The sequence below is a fragment of the Salvelinus alpinus genome, chromosome 22 (genome assembly GCF_045679555.1).
Source record: "Salvelinus alpinus chromosome 22, SLU_Salpinus.1, whole genome shotgun sequence".
Taxonomy (NCBI): Eukaryota; Metazoa; Chordata; class Actinopteri; order Salmoniformes; family Salmonidae; genus Salvelinus; species Salvelinus alpinus.
Genome location: NC_092107.1, coordinates 30,085,577 through 30,105,065, shown reverse-complemented (window position 1 = coordinate 30,105,065; position 19,489 = coordinate 30,085,577). Strand labels below are relative to the sequence as shown.

At 44.5% G+C, this 19,489-nt stretch overlaps 1 protein-coding gene across 3 annotated transcripts in view; it reads right to left on the bottom strand.

Moving 5' to 3' along the window:
- LOC139549399 (chloride channel protein 2-like) overlaps positions 1 to 19,489 on the bottom strand; it is a 260,342-nt gene that overhangs the window by 49,808 nt on the left and 191,045 nt on the right. For all 3 annotated transcript variants that reach the window (XM_071359868.1, XM_071359869.1, XM_071359870.1), the window contains 3 exons: positions 9,918 to 9,987; positions 9,497 to 9,607; positions 8,511 to 8,724 (listed from right to left, as the gene is read on the bottom strand). In XM_071359868.1, the coding sequence (XP_071215969.1) occupies positions 8,511 to 8,724; positions 9,497 to 9,607; positions 9,918 to 9,987 (395 nt within the window). The remainder of the gene's footprint in view (positions 1 to 8,510; positions 8,725 to 9,496; positions 9,608 to 9,917; positions 9,988 to 19,489) is intronic.

The following is a 19,489-nucleotide window of genomic DNA, read 5'->3' as shown; positions in this document are numbered from 1 at the left end:
TTCTTCCATTTAAGAATGATGGAGTGTTCTTGGGAACCTTCAATGATGCAGAGATTTTTTGGTACCCTTTTCCCAGATCTGTGCCTCGACACAATCTTGTCTCGGAGCACTACGGACAATTTCTTCGACCTCATGGCTGGGTTTTTACTCTGACATGCACTGTCAACTGTGGGACCTTATATAGACAGGTGTGTGCCTTTCCAAGTCATGTTGAATCAATTGAATTTACCACAGGTGGACTCTAATCAAGTTGTAGAAACATCAAGGATGATCAATGGAAACAGGATGCTCTTGAGCTCAGTTTCGAGTCTCATAGCAATGGGTCTGAATACTTATGTAAATACGTTTTTTGAATCAATTTTAGAATAAGGCTGTAACGTAAAAATATGTGGAAGAAGTCAAGGGGTCTGAATAGTGTTTATGCAGATGTTACAGTCTAATACTCAGCTGGGGCCTCCCCGGAGTTTGTGTTAAACGCTCTACAACAAAGCTTTCTTAGTGTCCAACAAGCTTTTTCTGTCCTTACCCTTGTTCGGAACACCTCCAAAACGAAGGTCATGTGGTTTGGTAAGAAGAATGCCCCTCTCCCTACCGGTGTGATTACTACCTCTGAGGGTTTAGAGCTTGAGGCAGTCACCTCATACCAGTACTTGGGAGTATGGCTAGACGGTGCACTGTCCTTCTCCTAGCACATATCCAAGCTGCAGGTTAAAGTTAAATCTACACTTGGTTTCCTCTATCGTAATCGCTCCTCTTTCACCCCAGCTGCCAAACTAACCTTGATTCAGATGACCATCCTACCATGCTAGATTACGGAGACGTAATTTATAGATCAGCAGGTAAGGGTGCTCTGGCTAGATGTTCTTTACCATTCGGCCATCAGATTTGCCACCAATGCTCCTTTTAGGACACATCACTGCATGCTATACTCCTCTGTAAACTGGTCATCTCTGTATACCCACTGGTTGATGCTTATTTATAAAACCTCTTAGGCCTCATTCCCCCCTATCTGAGATACCTACTGCAGCCCTCATCCTCCACATACAACACCCGTTCTGCCAGTCACATTCTGTTAAAGGTCCCCAAAGCACACACATCCCTGGGCCGCTTGTCTTTTCAGTTTGCTGCAGCTAGTGACTGGAACGAGTTGCAACAAACACTCAAACTAGACACTTTTATCTCCATGTCTTCATTCAAAGACTCAATCATGGACACTCTTACTGACACTCGTGGCTGCTTCGCGTGACGTATTGTTGTCTCTACCTTTTTGCTCTTTGTGCTGTTGTCTGTGCCCAATAATGTTTGTACCATGTTTTGTGCTGATACCATGTTGTGCTGGTGCCATGTTGTGTTTTTGTCATGTTGTGTTGTTACCATGCCATGTATTGCTGCCATGCTGTGTTGTCGTCTTAGGTCTATCTTTATGTAGTTTTGTCTCTCTTGTAGTGATGTGTGTTTTGTCCTACATTTTTATTTTTAACCCCAGCTCCCGTCTCCGCAGAAGACCTTTTGCCTTTTGGTAGGCCGTCATTGTAAATAAGAATTAGTTCTAAACTGACTTGCTTAGTTAAATAAAGGTAAAAAAACTAAAAAACTGAGGGATGACGAGGAGAGGAGTGTAAGAGAGGGAGGGTGTATTAGCACCAGCTATACAGTCAGTCAGTGACAACTATTAGAAAATGGGAGTGAATAGTTAAGCCTAAAGAAATATATACAGTGGGGAGAACAAGTATTTGATACACTGCCGATTTTGCAGGTTTTCCTACTTACAAAGCATGTAGAGGTCTGTCATTTTTATCATAGGTACACTTCAACTGTGAGAGACGGAATCTAAAACAAAAATCCAGAAAATCACATTGTATGATTTTTAAGTAATTAATTTGCATTTTATTGCATGACATAAGTATTTGATCACCTACCAACCAGTAAGAATTCCGGCTCTCACAGACCTGTTAGTTTTTCTTTAAGAAGCCCTCCTGTTCTCCACTCATTACCTGTATTAACTGCACCTGTTTGAACTCGTTACCTGTATAAAAGACACCTGTCCACACACTCAATCAAACAGACTCCAACCTCTCCACAATGGCCAAGACCAGAGAGCTGTGTAAGGACATCAGGGATAAATTGTAGACCTGTACAAGGCTGGGATGGGCTACAGGACAATAGGCAAGCAGCTTGGTGAGAAGGCAACAACTGTTGGCACAATTATTAGAAAATGGAAGAAGTTCAAGATGACGGTCAATCACCCTCGGTCTGGGGCTCCATGCAAGATCTCACCTCGTGGGGCATCAATGATCATGAGGAATGTGAGGGATCAGCCCAGAACTACACGGCAGGACCTGGTCAATGACCTGAAGAGAGCTGGGACCACAGTCTCAAAGAAAACCATTAGTAACACACTACGCCGTCATGGATTAAAATCCTGCAGCGCACGCAAGGTCCCCCTGCTCAAGCCAGCGCATGTCCAGGCCCGTCTGAAGTTTGCCAATGACCATCTGGATGATCCAGAGGAGGAATGGGAGAAGGTCATGTGGTCTGATGAGACAAAAATAGAGCTTTTTGGTCTAAACTCCACTCGCCGTGTTTGGAGGAAGAAGAAGGATGAGTACAACCCCAAGAACACCATCCCAACCGTGAAGCATGGAGGTGGAAACATCATTCTTTGGGGATGCTTTTCTGCAAAGGGGACAGGACAACTGCACCGTATTGAGGAGAGGATGGATGGGGCCATGTATCGCGAGATCTTGGCCAACAACCTCCTTCCCTCAGTAAGAGCATTGAAGATGGGTCGTGGCTGGGTCTTCCAGCATGACAACGACACGAAGCACACAGCCAGGGCAACTAAGGAGTGGCTCCGTAAGAAGCATCTCAAGGTCCTGGAGTGGCCTAGCCAGTCTCCAGACCTGAACCCAATAGAAAATCTTTGGAGGGAGCCGAAAGTCCGTATTGCCCAGCGACAGCCCCGAAACCTGAAGGATCTGGAGAAGATCTGTAGGGAGGAGTGGGCCAAAATCCCTGCTGCAGTGTGTGCAAACCTAGTCAAGAACTACAGGAAACGTATGATCTCTGTAATTGCAAACAAAGGTTTCTGTACCAAATATTAAGTTCTGCTTTTCTGATGTATCAAATACTTATGTCATGCAATAAAATGCAAATTAATTACTTAAAAATCATACAATGTGATTTTCTGGATTTTTGTTTTAGATTCCGTCTCTCATAGTTGAAGTGTACCTATGATAAAAATTACAGACCTCTACATGCTTTGTAAGTAGGAAAACCTGCAAAATCGTCAGTGTATCAAATACTTGTTCTCCCCACTGTATATGTATCTGTCAATTCCTCTGTCCTTTCAGATGTGACTTTGGAACTACATCCTAGTCAGTCCTGGACTTATAGCTACAGAGGTGAGGTTGCATCCATTATAGTCGTACTGTATAGGAGGTGACTGAGTCAGAGAGAGAAGGTCCTGCCTCAGCATATTTGTGGTTCTACCCTGGCCAAACTGTACCCTAGACAGGTTTTCTTCCTTCCTTCCTGCCAGACAGGCTGAGCGTGCCAACCTCCAACACGACAGCAGCACTAGTTTCCGCTGCAAAGTCCTGCCTGTACCAACACAGACGCAGGCCAACCCTCTATAAGATCTAAAACCCATATACCTGTACTGCCCCGTTTCTGTACACCAATACAATAACCCCTTCTGTAGCTTTGAACCAGGGGTTTTAGTCCCGCAGACTAAAACCATCCCAAAAATGTGTTTCATTCAGGAATTCTGTTCACCAAGTATTCCCACGAATCCAAACAATTAATATGTGATCAAGGTATGAAATTAATCAAATACAATCTCTTTTTGGGCTTAGTTGTGGTCAATTTCTAGTCTCTCTCTCATATACTTATGTAGCTGGAAATGAAATACCACTCTGGAGATGGATTTGTCAAAAGGGGATTCATGCCCCAACATGAAGCTTTGATTTTCTCAATGTGTGTGTATGTGAATAAGTGTGTTTCCCATGGAAAAGTGTGAATAAGTGTGTTTCCCATTCCTATGGCTGTTTGTGGGGGAGGTGGGATGGGTACCAGAATTAATAGGAGCACAAACAGCTTGGGGGCCACACTTCCTGCACTCTTTCATCCTACTCCCTGCCTCAAATGTACTTAGTGCTCGAGACAGATAGAGACAGAGAGAGAGAAGCCTTATGCATCATTACACCCATTTTCTGCTCTTTAGCCCTCCACCAGCAACAGCACACACACATTTTTACCATCGTTTTATAAAATCACAGAATGGTTTTAGGTTTTGTAAAAACACCTCTCTCCCAGGTAGATTTTTCCAGTGTTCAGACTAATGCCTGTTTCCACTGGCACTTAAAAGTAGGGCCAAATTTGAGTTGGTTCGAATGTAATTCTGAAATTCAAGCTGGGTCTGGGGAAACCCGGGCCGGCTCAGACCATTTTAACAACTGGTGCCAGCTCGATTAAAATTTGGGCTGGTGACGCCGTTACTATGCAACCACCAGCTAGCGCCCCTGGGCTGGTTGCTGTTAGCGAGCACATGGATAAGCAGTACTGCAGTAGTCAGATATGACAAGAATTACCACCATAGCTGGATCCTTCAGTCATTTTTGCACTACACAAACTTATGAGAACAGTCAGCCCTCGAATGTTTGCTACCAAACGTTAACTAGCAAATCAATCAAATTGATGTATAAAGCCCTTTTTACATCAGCAGGTGTCACAAAGTGCATATACAGCCTAAAACCCCCAGAGTTGAAACAAGCTAGTTAGCTAGCAGGAATTTTAGCTAGCCACATCATAACCAACCAAACCAGATGACAGGTTTGATATCTAGCTAGCTAATAGCCAATGACATGGCAAGCAAGGTAGGAATTAAGCTAGCTAGCTAGCCTGTTATGCTAGCCATGACGCTAACCGTTTAGCTAGCTGGCTAACTTTAGCAACAATCTTTGCTAAATACATGGCTCTGTCTGGTTGACAGTGGCAGGAGTATGGGGTAAGTTTAGTTACAGCATGGTGAGGGTAGCTAGCTAGCAATATTAGCGAAGCCAGCTGCACAGTCATGGTTACCTAGCAACATTTCTGGAGAAAGTGGAAACCCAATTCAAGCAAGCCCACCAAGGACAGCCCAACTCGGGTTGACTTCAAAGTACCAATGGAAACAAGGCTTAAGAGGTGTGGTCATTAGAGAGTGTGGGTGGCTAGCCATTAGTTAACTTCTTATGGATAGGGGGCAGCATTTTCACGTTTGGATGAAAAGCGTGTCCAGAGTAAACGGCCTGCTACTCAGTCCCAGTTGCTAATATATGCATATCATTAGTGTCACGTTCTGACCATAGTTCTTTTGGTTTTGTTTTAGTGTGGTCAGGGCATGAGTTGGGTGGGTTATCTATATGTTGTGTTTCTATGTTGGGTTTGTTGTTGTGCCTAATATGGTTCTCAATCAGAGGCAGGTGTTTGTCATTGTCTCTGATTGGGAACCATATTTAGGTAGCTTGTTTTGTGTTGGGGTTTGTGGGTGGTTGTCTTCTGTCTTTGTGTTCTCTGCACCAGATAGGACTGTTTCGGTTTTGCCACGTTTGTTATTTTGTATTTGTATAGTGTTCACGTTTATCGTCTTTTATTAAACATGTTGAACACGAACTACGCTGCGTCTTGGTCCGATCCCTGCTACACCTCCTCTTCAGACGAAGAGGAAGGCTGTCGTTACAATTAGTAGATTTGGATAGAAAACACTCTGACGTTTCTAAAACTGTTTGAATGATGTCTGAGTATAACAGAACTCATATGGCAGGCAAAAACCTGAGAATAAATCCAACCAGGAAGTGGGAAATCTGAGGTTTGTAGTTTTTCAACTCATCGCTTATCGAATACACAGTGAGATATGGGTCATGTTGCACTTCCTAAGGCTTCCATTAGATGTCAACAGTCTTTAGAACCTTGTCTGATGCTTCGACTGAAGTGGGGCCGAATGAGAAGGGAATGAGTCAGAGGTCTGCCAGCAGCCACGAGCTGGTCACGCGCATTCACATGAGAGGTAGCTCCCGTTCCATTTGCTTTTCTGAAGACAAAGGAATTCTCCGGTTGGAACATTATTGACGATTTATGTTAAAAACATCCTAAAGATTAATTCTATACTTAGTTTGACATGTTTCTACGACCTGTAATATAACTTTTTGGACTTTTCATCCGTACTTTCCACTGGACTTGCACGCACGTCGTGAGTTTGGATTTGTTAACAAAACGCGCTAACAAAAGGAGGTATTTGGACATAAATTATGAACTTTATGGAACAAATCAAACATTTATTGTGGAACTGGGATTCCTGGGAGTGCATTCTGACGAAGATCATCAAAGGTAAGTGAATATTTATAATGATATTTCTGACTTATGTTGACTCTAACATGGCGGATATCTTTTTTGGCTTGATGGGTCTCTGAGCGCCGTACTCGGATTATTGCATGGTTTGCTTTTTCCGTCAAGTTAAAAAAAAATCTGACACAGCGGTTGCATTAAGGAGAAGCATATCTTTAAATCTGTGAATAACACTTGTATCTTTTATCAATGTTTATTATGAGTATTTCTGTGATTTGACGTGGCTCTGTGCAAATTCTCGGGATGTTTTGGAGGCAAAGCCAAATTTAAACTGAGGTTTTTGGATATAAATATGAACTTGATCGAACAAAACATATATGTATTGTGTAACATGATGTCCCGGGAGTGTCATCTGATGAAGAATATCAAAGGTTAGTGATTAATTTTATCAATATTTCAGCTTTTTGTGACTCCTCTCTTTGGTTGGAAAATCGCTGTATGCTTTCTGTGACTAGTTGCTGACCTAACATAATGATTTGTTCTGCTTTCGCTGAAAAGCTTTTTTGAAATTGGACACAGTGGTTGGATTAACGAGAATTTTATCATTAAAATGGTGTCTAATACTTGTATGTTTGAGAAAATTGAATTATGAGATTTCTGTTGATTGAATTTGGCGCCCTGGAATTTCATTGGCCGCTAGCGGAACCCCAGTCCTAGACAGGTTAACAGAAACAGAACAGATACATTGCTTCAGTATTACAGGTTATAATGAATGTCAGCCGTACTCTAACAGGCCATTAATGATAGACAGACAGTAGAGGTGACAGGGCATTCTCACAACTTTGAGAATACTGGTCTACGCGGCCGTATTTGTGTCAACTGCTGTCAGTGTGTACACTGCTGCACATTGTGTAACTACACGTTGTAACTCTGTGTAATATACATTTAAAGGATAAATTATGTAACAGCACAACTAAAAATATATGACCTCCACTTAGCTCACATTATGTCTAATGACGCACACACACACACACAGTCCTGATACGCTCCGCCCCCATTGATGAAATCAAAGCTTAGTGGGTGGTGTGAAGGAGAGCAAGAGGGAAGAGAGAGAGAGATAACGAGACAGAGGGCACAGAAGAACCAACCCATCAAGAGGTACCAACCCAACTTGTCCCCTCACTAGTCCCTTCAGTAGTCCTAAACACAGCAAGAAGGACCACTAGTCACCTCACTAGTCCCCAACCCAGCAAGAGGCACCACTAGTCCCCAAATCAGCAAAATAAACCACTTTTCCCTTCACTAGTCCCCAACCCAATGAGTAAGTAGTACTACAACAAGAGGAACCACTAATCCACTCACTCACCCCTTCACTAGTCCCCAAAACGTCAAGAGGAACACCAAGTCCCCTCACTAGTCCCTTCAGCAGTCCCAAAACACAGCAGGATGTACCACTAGTCCCCTCACTAATCCCCAACCCAGCAAGAGGACCCACTAGTTCCCTCACTCCGCCCTTCAATAGTCCCCAACCCAGCAAGAGGAACCACTAGTCATCTCACACATCCCTTCACTAATCCCCAACCCAGCAAGAGGACCCACTAGTTCCTTCACTCCACCATTCAATAGTCCCCAACCCAGCAAGAGGAAACACTAGTCCCCTCACTAGTCCCAAACCCAGCAAGAGGACCCACTAGTCTCCTCACTAATCCCCAACCCAGCAAGAGGACCCACTAGTCCCCTCACTAGTCCCCAACCCAGCAAGAGGACCCACTAGTCCCCTCACTTGTCCCCAACCCAGCAAGAGGACCCACTAGTCTCCTCACTAGTCCCCAACCCAGCAAGAGGACCCACTAGTCCCCTCACTAGTCCCCAACCCAGCAAGAGGACCCACTAGTCTCCTCACTAGTCCCCAACCCAGCAAGAGGACCCACTAGTCCCCTCACTAGTCCCCAACCCAGCAAGAGGACCCACTAGTCCCCTCACTAGTCCCCAACCCAGCAAGAGGACCCACTAGTCTCCTCACTAGTCCCCAACCCAGCAAGAGAAACCACTAGTCCCCAACCCAGCAAGAGGACCCAAGAGAGATTTAAAGAGAATGAGAAAAAGACAGAAAAAAAGGGGTATAAATAGAAGTACAAATAAAGAGCGGAGAAAGAGGGGGATAGATGTGTAGTCCTACATACTCGTGGTGTCCCCAGCCCAGCTCAGGGAGGTAAGGTAGTTTCTTGATCCTGATGATGGAGTCATATAGCGAGGGCTGGAGGGACTGGGCCACGGCATTGGCCAGTATCACCGCTATCATCACCGGCAGGATGTGGCTGATCTGACCCGTCAGCTCAAACACAATGACCGCCGTCGATACCGTGTGGGTCACCGCTCCAGACAGGGCCGCCGCACCTGGGAGGAGAGGGGAGAGGAAGAGGAGGAGGAGAAGAGTAGAGGAGGGAATGGGTACAGATGAAGGTTGAGGTTACTGTCCATTGACATGACTAAAGTAGTAAAAGCAATATCAGTGTAATCATACTTCTCTTCAACTCAACTCTATACTGAACCTTCTGGAGCAACAAAGTGAGGAGGGAGATGGGGGAGGGATGAGAGGGAGGGAGGATGGTGAGATGACAGCACCTCAAAGATAAAAAAGTAAAATCTTTTTAAACTTGTTCAATATTTTTGAACCGTTATTGAATAAAGAAAAATAAATGAATGGAAAGAATGAGAGAAAGAAGGAGGAGTGGAGAGAGTGAGAGGGAAGGTTGAGTATTCTTAACTTCATTAGGATGGAGGGAGGAAGGAGAGCGAGAGAACGAAGGTAAATCTAGCCATGCTGAGATGAAAGAAGGCTCATCAGAGAGAGAGAGAGCGAGAGAAAGAGAAAGCTGAGTTAAAGGTGAGTGAACAACATCAGCACCCATTAGACACAAAACACAGATGACATCAACCCCAACACTGAACAACAGCATAATCAACACAACAGTCAGCAACAATGCTAACAGCAATATCCCTCATAGCAACAGCATTAAGAGACATCTTGCCAAAGGGGACAGACATGTTTTTGTCTGACAATAAATGGCTTCATATTACTACTGCAGAGCCTTATTGAATCTGGCTTTTTATGTCCTAATAGTTTCAATAATGGTGTCTAGTTGTGTCTAGTTTGTGTCTAACTCACCCACGACGGCGTACCCTCCTGGCACTATGGGGTAGATGGTGCCATCAGAGTGGATGCCATCAGGGAACCAGGCGGCCATGCTCTCCCCGACCAGACGGCCAAAAGCTGCCCCTAGAACACACACACATTGTTAATGAGAGAGTAACATATTGTTACACAGACACTCACAAGACTGACTAGCATATCCGCAGGGTTAACATTATTGTTGAAACACACACGTTGTTAATGAGAGAGTAACATATTGGTACACAGACACTCACAAGACTGAATAGCATATCCGCAGGGTTAACATTATTGTTGAAACACACACGTTGTTAATGAGAGAGTAACATATTGGTACACAGACACTCACAAGACTGAATAGCATATCCACAGGGTTAACATTATTGTTGAAACACACACATTCGCACACACCTCTTACCAATGACGAAGACAGGCATGAAGGCTCCACAGGGCACAGGGATGGTGGTAGCCAGAGCAGACATCCAGAACTGAGACAGATACACAGGCTCAGAGTCAGAGGGAACAGTGTGGCATTTCAGTCAGCCAACAGGACAATCCTCTATTTAACTCAGCTGCTTTGACTTCTGATCAGTACTGTCTTTTATTCTGTACTATGACAGAAAATACTCCATTGTGATAGGCTCATCTCTTCCCAAACGTGAACTGGCTAACACAGATCCCCATCGGGGTGAGATTGAACTGTCACACACTGACTTAATTTGATGGGTAATGAGCAGAGCAAGCTGATTGGAGGATGCAGCCGCCGCCGATGACGAAAGAGATGGGTAATTAGAGGAGAATGTTACCGGTGCTAGGCTTGGGCCAAATACCGTATAATATGGAAAAAGCAACGGGATGGTTTTTCTTTTAAGTTTTTCAATACATTTGAATATTTGTAGCTACTTGTGTAATACGTTGGGAGATAAAGCAGATTGGGTTCTTCATTTCACCTGTCACATTATGAAGTTTACCATAGCTCTCCAGAACAATTGAGCCAGTCACATGTTTGTTTCTAAATAGCACAAAGGGAGAGAGCGGTAGCGTTCTATATGTATCAGCGAGTCTCTGTCGTGTGGCACACATGAGGTGAATAAGTTACCCTTGTATTTGCCTGTCTTTGCAATTAGTTTGTTCGTTTTCGGTCGTTAGCATTTTGCTAATAGCGTCAATGTGATTTTGCTATTACTTGTGCTAATTTTGTTAGCATTCTGGTAATAGACGCCCAATGGGTTTTTAGTGTGTTTTTAGCGTCCCATTGTGTGCTATGCCAGTAATACCGTAAATATCGGTATGGCAGAGGAACGGTATGACTGTATGAAAATCTGGATACTGACCAAGCCTAGTCACCAGTGACTCACACACACACTGTACAAATACACTGCATGTCAAACTAGCAACATGCACACCTTTCCAATAGCCACATACCCACACATGCAAACACCCCTACAAAACTTTCACACAAGCCGAAGAGAGCTTTAAATAGACCTCTTAATTACACTAATCTCCCTCTCTCCTTCTCCATTTCCCCCATCCCATCTTTCCTTCTTTATTTCTCTCCCTCTTTCTCCCTCCCTCTCTCTCTAGTTAGCAGTAACTAAGCCCAGCTGCCAGTGTGATCTAATGGATCTTTGTCAGTAACTCTACACCCTACGCTGCTTTCACACACACACACACACACACACACACACACACTGGGGATTTCTGCGTCACTCACACACACACCTGTGAATGCTACTGGGGATTACTGCGTCATACAAACACCTGTGAATGTCATTGGGGATTACTGCGTCACACGCGCATATGTGTCATGGCACAAATACACACGCCAGGAGTCATTGATTGAAAATGGAGCATGGCAGAGAAGAATGTGAGTGGCGGGCTGCCATTTTACACGACACGCATGACACACACACGTAATAGCCTGACCTAATTACTATTATGATGTTAATTATATACAGTACCAGTCAAAAGTTTGGACACACCTACTCATTCAAGTGTTTTTCTTTACTTTGCCTATTTTCTACATTGTAGAATAATAGTGAAGACAACAAAACTATGAAATAACACATATCAAATCATGTAGTAACTAAAAAAAGTGTTCAACAAATCAAAATATATTTTATATTCGAGATTCTTCTAAGTAAGCCACCTTTTGCCTTGATGGGTGGCTACTTTGTAGAACCTCAAATATAAAATAGATTTTGATTTGTTGAACACTTTTTTTAGTTACTACATGATTCCATATGTGTTATTTCATAGTATTGTTGTCTTCACTATTATTCTACAATGTAGAAAATTTCACAGTGGGTGCGAGACACTGTGGCTTGTAGGCCTCTCCAGGTCTCGCATCCACTGTGAAATTTGGTGGAGGATCGGTGATGATCTGGGGGTGCTTCAGCAAGGCTGGAATCGGGCAGATTTGTCTTTGTGAAGGACACATGAATCAAGCCACGTACAAGGTTGTCCTGGAAGAAAACTTGCTTCCTTCTGCTCTGATAATGTTACCCAACTCTGAGGATTGGTTTTTCCAGCAGGACAATGCTCCATGCCACACAGCCAGGTCAATCAAGGTGTGGATGGAGGACCACCATATCAAGACCCTGTCATGGCCAGGCCAAACTCCAGACCTGAACCCCATTGAAAACCTCTGGAATGTGAGACGGATGGTCACAAGCCATCAAACAAAGCTGAGCTGCTTGAATTTTTGCGCCAGGACTGGCATAGAGTCACCCAACACCAATGTGAAAGACTGGTGGAGAGCATGCCTAGACACAAGAAAGCTGTGATTGAAAAATCAGGGTTATTCCACCAAATATTGATTTCTGAACTCTTCCTAAGTTATAACATTAGTATTGTGTTGTTTAAAAATGAATATGAACTTATTTTCTTTGCATTTTTCGAGGTCTGACAACACCGCATCTTTTTTGATATTTTGACCCGTTGTCATTTTCTGCAAATAAATGCTCTACATGACAATATTTTTATTTGGAATTTGGGAGAAATGTTGTTAGTAGTTTATAGAAAAAAAAAAAATCATTTTACCCAAACACATACAGTTGAAGTCGGAAGTTTATATACACTTAGGTTGGTGTCATTAAAACTCGTTTTTCAACCACTCCACACATTTCTTGTTAACAAACTATAGTTCTGGCAAGTAGGTTAGGACATCTACTTTGTGCATGACAAGTCACTTTTCCAACAATTGTTTACAGACAGATTATTTCACTTATAATTCACTGTATCACAATTCCAGTGGGTCAGAAGTTACAATACACTAAGTTGACTGTGCCTTTAAACAGCTTGGAAAATTCCAGAAAATGATGTCATGGCTTTAGAAGCTTCTGATAGGCTAATTGACATCATTTGAGTCAATTGGAGGTGTACCTGTGGATGTATTTCAAGACCTACCTTCAAACCCAATGCCTCTTTGCTTGACATCATGGGAAAATCAAAAGAAATCAGCTAAGACCTCAGAAAACAAATTGTAGACCTCCACAAGTCTGGTTCATCCTTGGGAGCAATTTCCAAATGCCTGAAGGTACCACGTTTATCTATACAAACAATAGTACGCAAGTATAAACACCATGGGACCACGCAGCCGTCATACCACTCAGGAAGGAGTTCTGTCTTCTAGAGATGAACGTACTTTGGTGCGAAAAGTGCAAATCAATCCCAGAACAACAGCAAAGGACCTTGTGAAGATGCTGAAGGAAACAGGTACAAAAGTATCTATATCCACAGTAAAAACGAGGCCTATATCGACTAACCTGAAAGGCCGTTCAGCAAGGAAAAAGCCACTGCTCCAAAACCGCCATAAAAATGCCAGACTACAGTTTGCAACTGCAAATGGGGACAAAGATCGTACTTCTTGGAGAAATGTCCTCCGGTCTGATGAAACAAAAATAGAACTGTTAGGCCATAATGACCATTATTATGTTTGGAGGAAAAAGGGAGAGGCTTGCAAGCCGACGAACACCATCCCAACCGTGAAGGACGGGGCTGGCAGCATCATGTTGTGGGGGTGCTTTGCTGCAGGAGGGACTGGTGCACCTCACAAAATAGATGGCATCATGAGGAAAGAGATTTATGTAGATATATTGAAGCAACATCTCAAGAAATCAGTCAAGAAGTTAATGCTTGGTCGCAAATGGGTCTCCCAAATGGACAATGACCCCAAGCATACTTCCAAAGTTGTGGCAAAATGGCTTAAGGACAACAAAGTCAAGGTATTGCAGTAGCCATCACAAAGCCCTGAATTCAATCCTATAGAAAATTTGTGGGCAGAACTGAAAAAGCATGTGCGAGCAAGGAGGCCTACAAACCTGACTCAGTTACACCAGCTCTGTCAGGAGGAATGGGCCAAAATTCACCCAACTTATTGTGGGAAGCTTGTGGAAGGCTACCTGAAACGTTTGACCCAAGTTAAACAATTTAAAGGCAATGCTACCAAATACTAATTGAGTGTATGTAAACTTCTGACACACTGGGAATGTGATGAAATAAGTAAAAGCTGAAATAAATAATTCTCTACTATTATTCTGACATTTCACATTCTTAAAATAAAAAGTGGTGATCCTAACTGACCTAAGACGGGGAATTTTTACTGGAATTAAATGTCAGGAATTGTGAAAAACTGAGGTTAAATGTATTTGGCTAAGGTGTTATGTACACTTCCGACTTCAACTGTACCTATAAATAGTAAAACCATAATTTTGCAGTGGTCTCTTAATTTTTTCCAGAGCTGTATATATAAATAAAAGGAGACAGAGTTGATGGCCGCCGTTTTACAGGCTCCAAACCAATTGTGCTATTTTGTGTGTTTTTTTGCATTGTTTGTAACTTACTTTGTACATAATGTGGATGCTACCATCTAATATGACCGAAAAAAGCTTCTGGATATCAGAACAGAAAAAAAAAATGGATGAGATCCGTTCCAGACTATCCGACAAACGGGACATTAAAAACTTTAATATCTTATGTTTCACCGACTCGTGGCTGAACGACTACACAGATTTTTTATTTTTTATTTTTTATTTTACCGTTATTTTACCAGGTAAGTTGACTGAGAACACGTTCTCATTTGCAGCAACGACCTGGGGAATAGTTACAGGGGAGAGGAGGGGGATGAATGAGCCAATTATAAACTGGGGATTATTAGGTGACCATGATGGTTTGAGGGCCAGATTGGGAATTTAGCCAGGACACCGGGGTTAACACCCCTACTCTTACGATAAGTGCCATGGGATCTTTAATGACCTCAGAGAGTCAGGACACCCGTTTAACGTCCCATCCGAAAGACGGCACTCTACACAGGGCAGTGTCCCCAATCACTGCCCTGGGGCATTGGGATTTTTTTTTAGACCAGAGGAAAGAGTGCCTCCTACTGGCCCTCCAACACCACTTCCAGCAGCATCTGGTCTCCCATCCAGGGACTGACCAGGACCGACCCTGCTTAGCTTCAGAAGCAAGCCAACAGTGGTATGCAGGGTGGTATGCTGCTGGCTGCTGGCTGCTGCTGTATGCTGCTGGATAATATACAGTTGGCCGGGTTTTCTCTGCAGTTGCAGGACAGAACAGCCACGTCCAGTAAGACGAGGGGTGGTGGTGTGTTTATCAATAACAGCTGGTGAGCGATGTCTAATATTAAGGAAGTCCTGAGGTAGGGTACCTCATGATAAGCTGTAGACCATACTATCTACCAAGAGAGTTTTCATCTATATTTTTCGTAGCCATCTATTTACCACCACAAACCGATGCTGGCACCAAGATGGCACTCAACGAGCTGTATAAGGCCATAAGCAAAAAAGAAAATGCTCATCCAGAAGCGGCGCTCCTAGTGGCCACGGACTTAAATGCAGGCAAACGAAAAATCTGTTTTACCTCATTTCTACCAGCCTGACACATGTTCAACCAGAGGAAAAAAATACTCTAGACCACATTTACTCCACACACACAGATGCATACAAAGCTCTCCCTTGCCCTCCATTTGGCAAATCTGACCATAATTCTATCCTCCTGATTCCTGCTTACAAGCAAAAACTAAAGCTGGAAGTACTCTCCCTCGCCCTCCATTTGGCAAATCTGACCATAATTCTACCCTACTGATTCCTGCTTACGAGCAAAAACTAAAGCAGGAAGTAGCAGTGACTCGCTCAATACGGAAGTGGTAATATGACGCGGATGCTACACTACAGGACTGTTTTGCTAGCCCAGACTGGAAAATGTTCCGTGATTCATCCAATGGCATTGAGGTGGTTACCAACTCAGTCAAGGGCTTCATCAATAAGTGCGTCGATGACGTTGTCCCCTCAGTGACTGTACATACATATCCCAACCAGAAGCCATGGATTACAGGCAACATCCGCACCGAGCTAATCTAGATGATTATAAGAAATCCCGCTATGACCTCAGACGAACCATCAAACAGGAAAAGATTCAACATAGGACTAAGATTGAATCCTACTACACCGGCTCTGACACTCGACGGATGTGGCAGATTTTGCTAAATATTACGCACTACAAAAGGGAAACACAGCCGCGAGCTGCCCAGTGACGCAATCCTACCAGACGGGCTAAATGCCTTTTATGCTCGCTTCGAGGCAAGCAACACTGAAGCAAGCTTGAGAGCACCAGCTGTTCCAGACGACTGTGTGATCACGCTCTCCATAGCCGATGCGAGCAAGACCTTTAAACAGGTCAACATTCACAAAGCTGCGGAGCCAGACGGATTAGCAGGAAGTGTTCTCAGAGCATGTGGGGACCAACTGGCAAGTGTCTTCACTGACATTTTCAACGTCTCCCTGCCCGAGTATAATACCTACATGTTTCAAGCAGACCACCATAGTCCCTGTGCCGAAGAAAGCAAAGGTAACCAGCCTAAATAACTACCGCCCCGTAGCACTCATGGCAGAAGCCATGAAGTGCTTTGAAATGCTGGTCATGGCTCACAATAACACCATCATCCCGGAAAACCTAGACCCACTCCAATTCGCATACTGCCCCAACAGATTCACAGAACGCAATCTCTATTATACTCCACACTGCCCTTTCCCACCTGGATTCTGGACTTCCTGAAAGGGCTGTCCCCAGGTGGTAAGGGCTGCCACGCTGATCCTAAACACGTGGACCCCTCAGGGGTGCACGTTTAGTCCCCTCCTGTACTCCCTGTTCACCCACGACTGCGTGGCCAAGCACGACTCCAACACCATCATTAAGTTTGATGATGACACAACTGTGGTAGGCCTGATCACCGACAACGATGAGACAGCCTATAGGGAGGTCAGAGACCTGGCAGTGTTGTGCCAGGACAACAACCTAACCCTCAACGTAAGCAAGACAAAAGGAGCTGATCGTGGACTACAGGAAAAGGAGGGCCGAACACCCCCCATTCACATCGACGGTGCTGTAGTGGAGCGGGTTGAGAGTTAAGGTCCTTGGTGTTCACATCAACAACAAACTACCATGTTCCAAACACACCAAGACAGTTATGAAGAGGGCAAGACAACGCCTATTCCCCCTTAGGAAACTGAAAATATTTGGCATGGATCCCCAGATCCTCAAAAAGTTCCACAGCTGCACCAGAGAGCATCCTGACCGGTAGCATTACCGCATTGTATGGCAACTGCTCGGCATCTGACCATAAGGCACTATAGAGGGTAGTGCATACAGCCCAGTACATCCCTGCAATCAAGCTTCCTGCCATCCAGGAGCTATATACTAGGCGGTGTCAGAGTAAGGCCCAAAAAATTGTGTGGTGGAAAACTACAAACTATTCTGTGTTTCTCTGTTGATACAGACCTTCCTTGTCTGTTCTAGTCATAAGACTGGGTGAAACCACAGTATGTGACATCCTGTTACTAAGTATCTACAGGATCCCAATGGAAACGTGCTGAGGAGAACAGAGAATAGCATGATTAGCAGTATCATGATCTAATCATTCAGACTATACCCGGTGTCAACAGATAGTTATGAAACTAGTGATTATCGTCTCTTTGCACCATGTACCCACCCATTGTTTCCACACATCTGCTAACGGTGCAATAGATAAGGAGGTTGTGCTTCTACACCTGCATTACTAGCTGTTTGGGGTTTTAGGCTGGGTGTCTGTACAGCACTTCGAGATATTAGCTGATGTACGAAGGGCTATATAAAATAAAATTGATTGATTGATTGATGGTTGTACTTTTCAATAAAAGCTGAGACCCAACTTTGTTCGTGGGGCTCTTAGCTCTGCACCATTGAGTGATTGTTAACACCTGTTGTATTTGGCGCATGTGACAAATACAATTTGATTTGAATTACCATGCACCATGATGGAAAATGTTCTGATCAACAGTTGGCAAGAACGCCAAAGTAACTTCTCCAAAAGGTGCTCCATGAAAACACATGGTCTGGCTAGGCAAACCTCAACAAGGGAGAGGGGTTTAAGGAATCTGGAAACTCATAACATTGGCTTAAGGTTATTATAGAGGTATGAACAGAGTGTGTGTGTGTGTGTGTGTGTGTGTGTGTGTGTGTGTGTGTGTGTGTGTGTGTGTGTGTGTGTGTGTGTGTGTGTGTGTGTGTGTGTGTGTGTAGAGAATGGTAGAGCAAAACATTTTTACAAAATAAAGAGTGTCTGTGAGTGTGTATTTGTGTGTACTGCATTTGTGTTACTTCTATAAGACACACACACAGCATTACAGAGCAGACAGATCACAGATGACCTACCTGTAAGTCAATCTACTTATTCAGTTTAAGGTTACAGGGTTCCCTAGAAATGAATAATCTTACCTAACAGTAACACAACTCTTCCAACACTATTCTTTTTCACCTCCCTCCCACCCTCCTCCTAGCCCCCAGTTCCTCTCTAGCCCCCCGTTCCTCTCTAGCCCCCAGTTCCTCTCTAGTCCCCCGTTCATCTCTAGCCCCCTGTTCATCTCTAGCCCCACGTTCCTCCCTAGCCCCACGTTCCTCCCTAGCCCCCCGTTCCTCCCTAGCCCCCCGTTCCTCTCTAGCCCCACGTTGCTCCCTAGCCCCACGTTCCTCCCTAGCCCCACGTTCCTCCCTAGCCCCCCGTTCCTCCCTAGCCCCCCGTTCCTCTCTAGCCCCACGTTGCTCCCTAGCCCCACGTTGCTCCCTAGCCCCCAGTTCCTCTCTAGCCCCCCGTTCCTCCCTAGCCCCACGTTCCTCCCTAGCCCCACGTTCCTCCCCAGCCCCACGTTCCGCCCCAGCCCCACGTTCATCCCTAGCCCCCCGTTCCTCTCTAGCCCCCCGTTCCCCTCTAGCCCCACGTTCCCCTCTAGCCCCACGTTCCTCTCTAGCCCCCCGTTGCTCCCTAGCCCCACGTTCCTCTCTCTCTCGTCTCTAATGAGAAGAGAGGAGACCTGGCTTGGTTTCTGTCGACTGCCGTGTTTGATATAAAATTATTATTTGGACGTGGTAAGCTCTACTTCTCTAGTAATTAGTCCCCTCTGTCTTACAGGAACACACGCGGGCGCACACACGCGGGCGGGCACACACACACACACACACACACACACACACACACACACACACACACACACACGTTAGATGCAAATAATGTTGGCAGCGTGTAATGACATCACTTCCCCTTCAGCGGCAGTTACTAGGACAGCAGGCAGGGCAGCTATTCCCATGGTGACTGGCAGTGGTGAAGTTGACTTCCTGCCCAGTGACAGTCACCCTGGGTTCTTTCCTTCCTGTCACGGAGTTGCCTAAGTGATGCTCTTGCTGACTCACGCAGGTATGAGCAGACATACAGCTTCATTATTACTGTATCATCATGGCCTCCAAGCACTGTAGAATATCACCTACTATACCTCAGATATGACTTTCAGACCAGGGGAACCTTGGGATGCTGCAAGAGGGGACTTCAACTACCAAACACGCACAATCACACACACGCAAACACACAACGTTATCCCAAGTCACAGAATCCCTGAATACTGACCTTCTGTGCCAGAACCAATAACCTTTACAGAATTACCG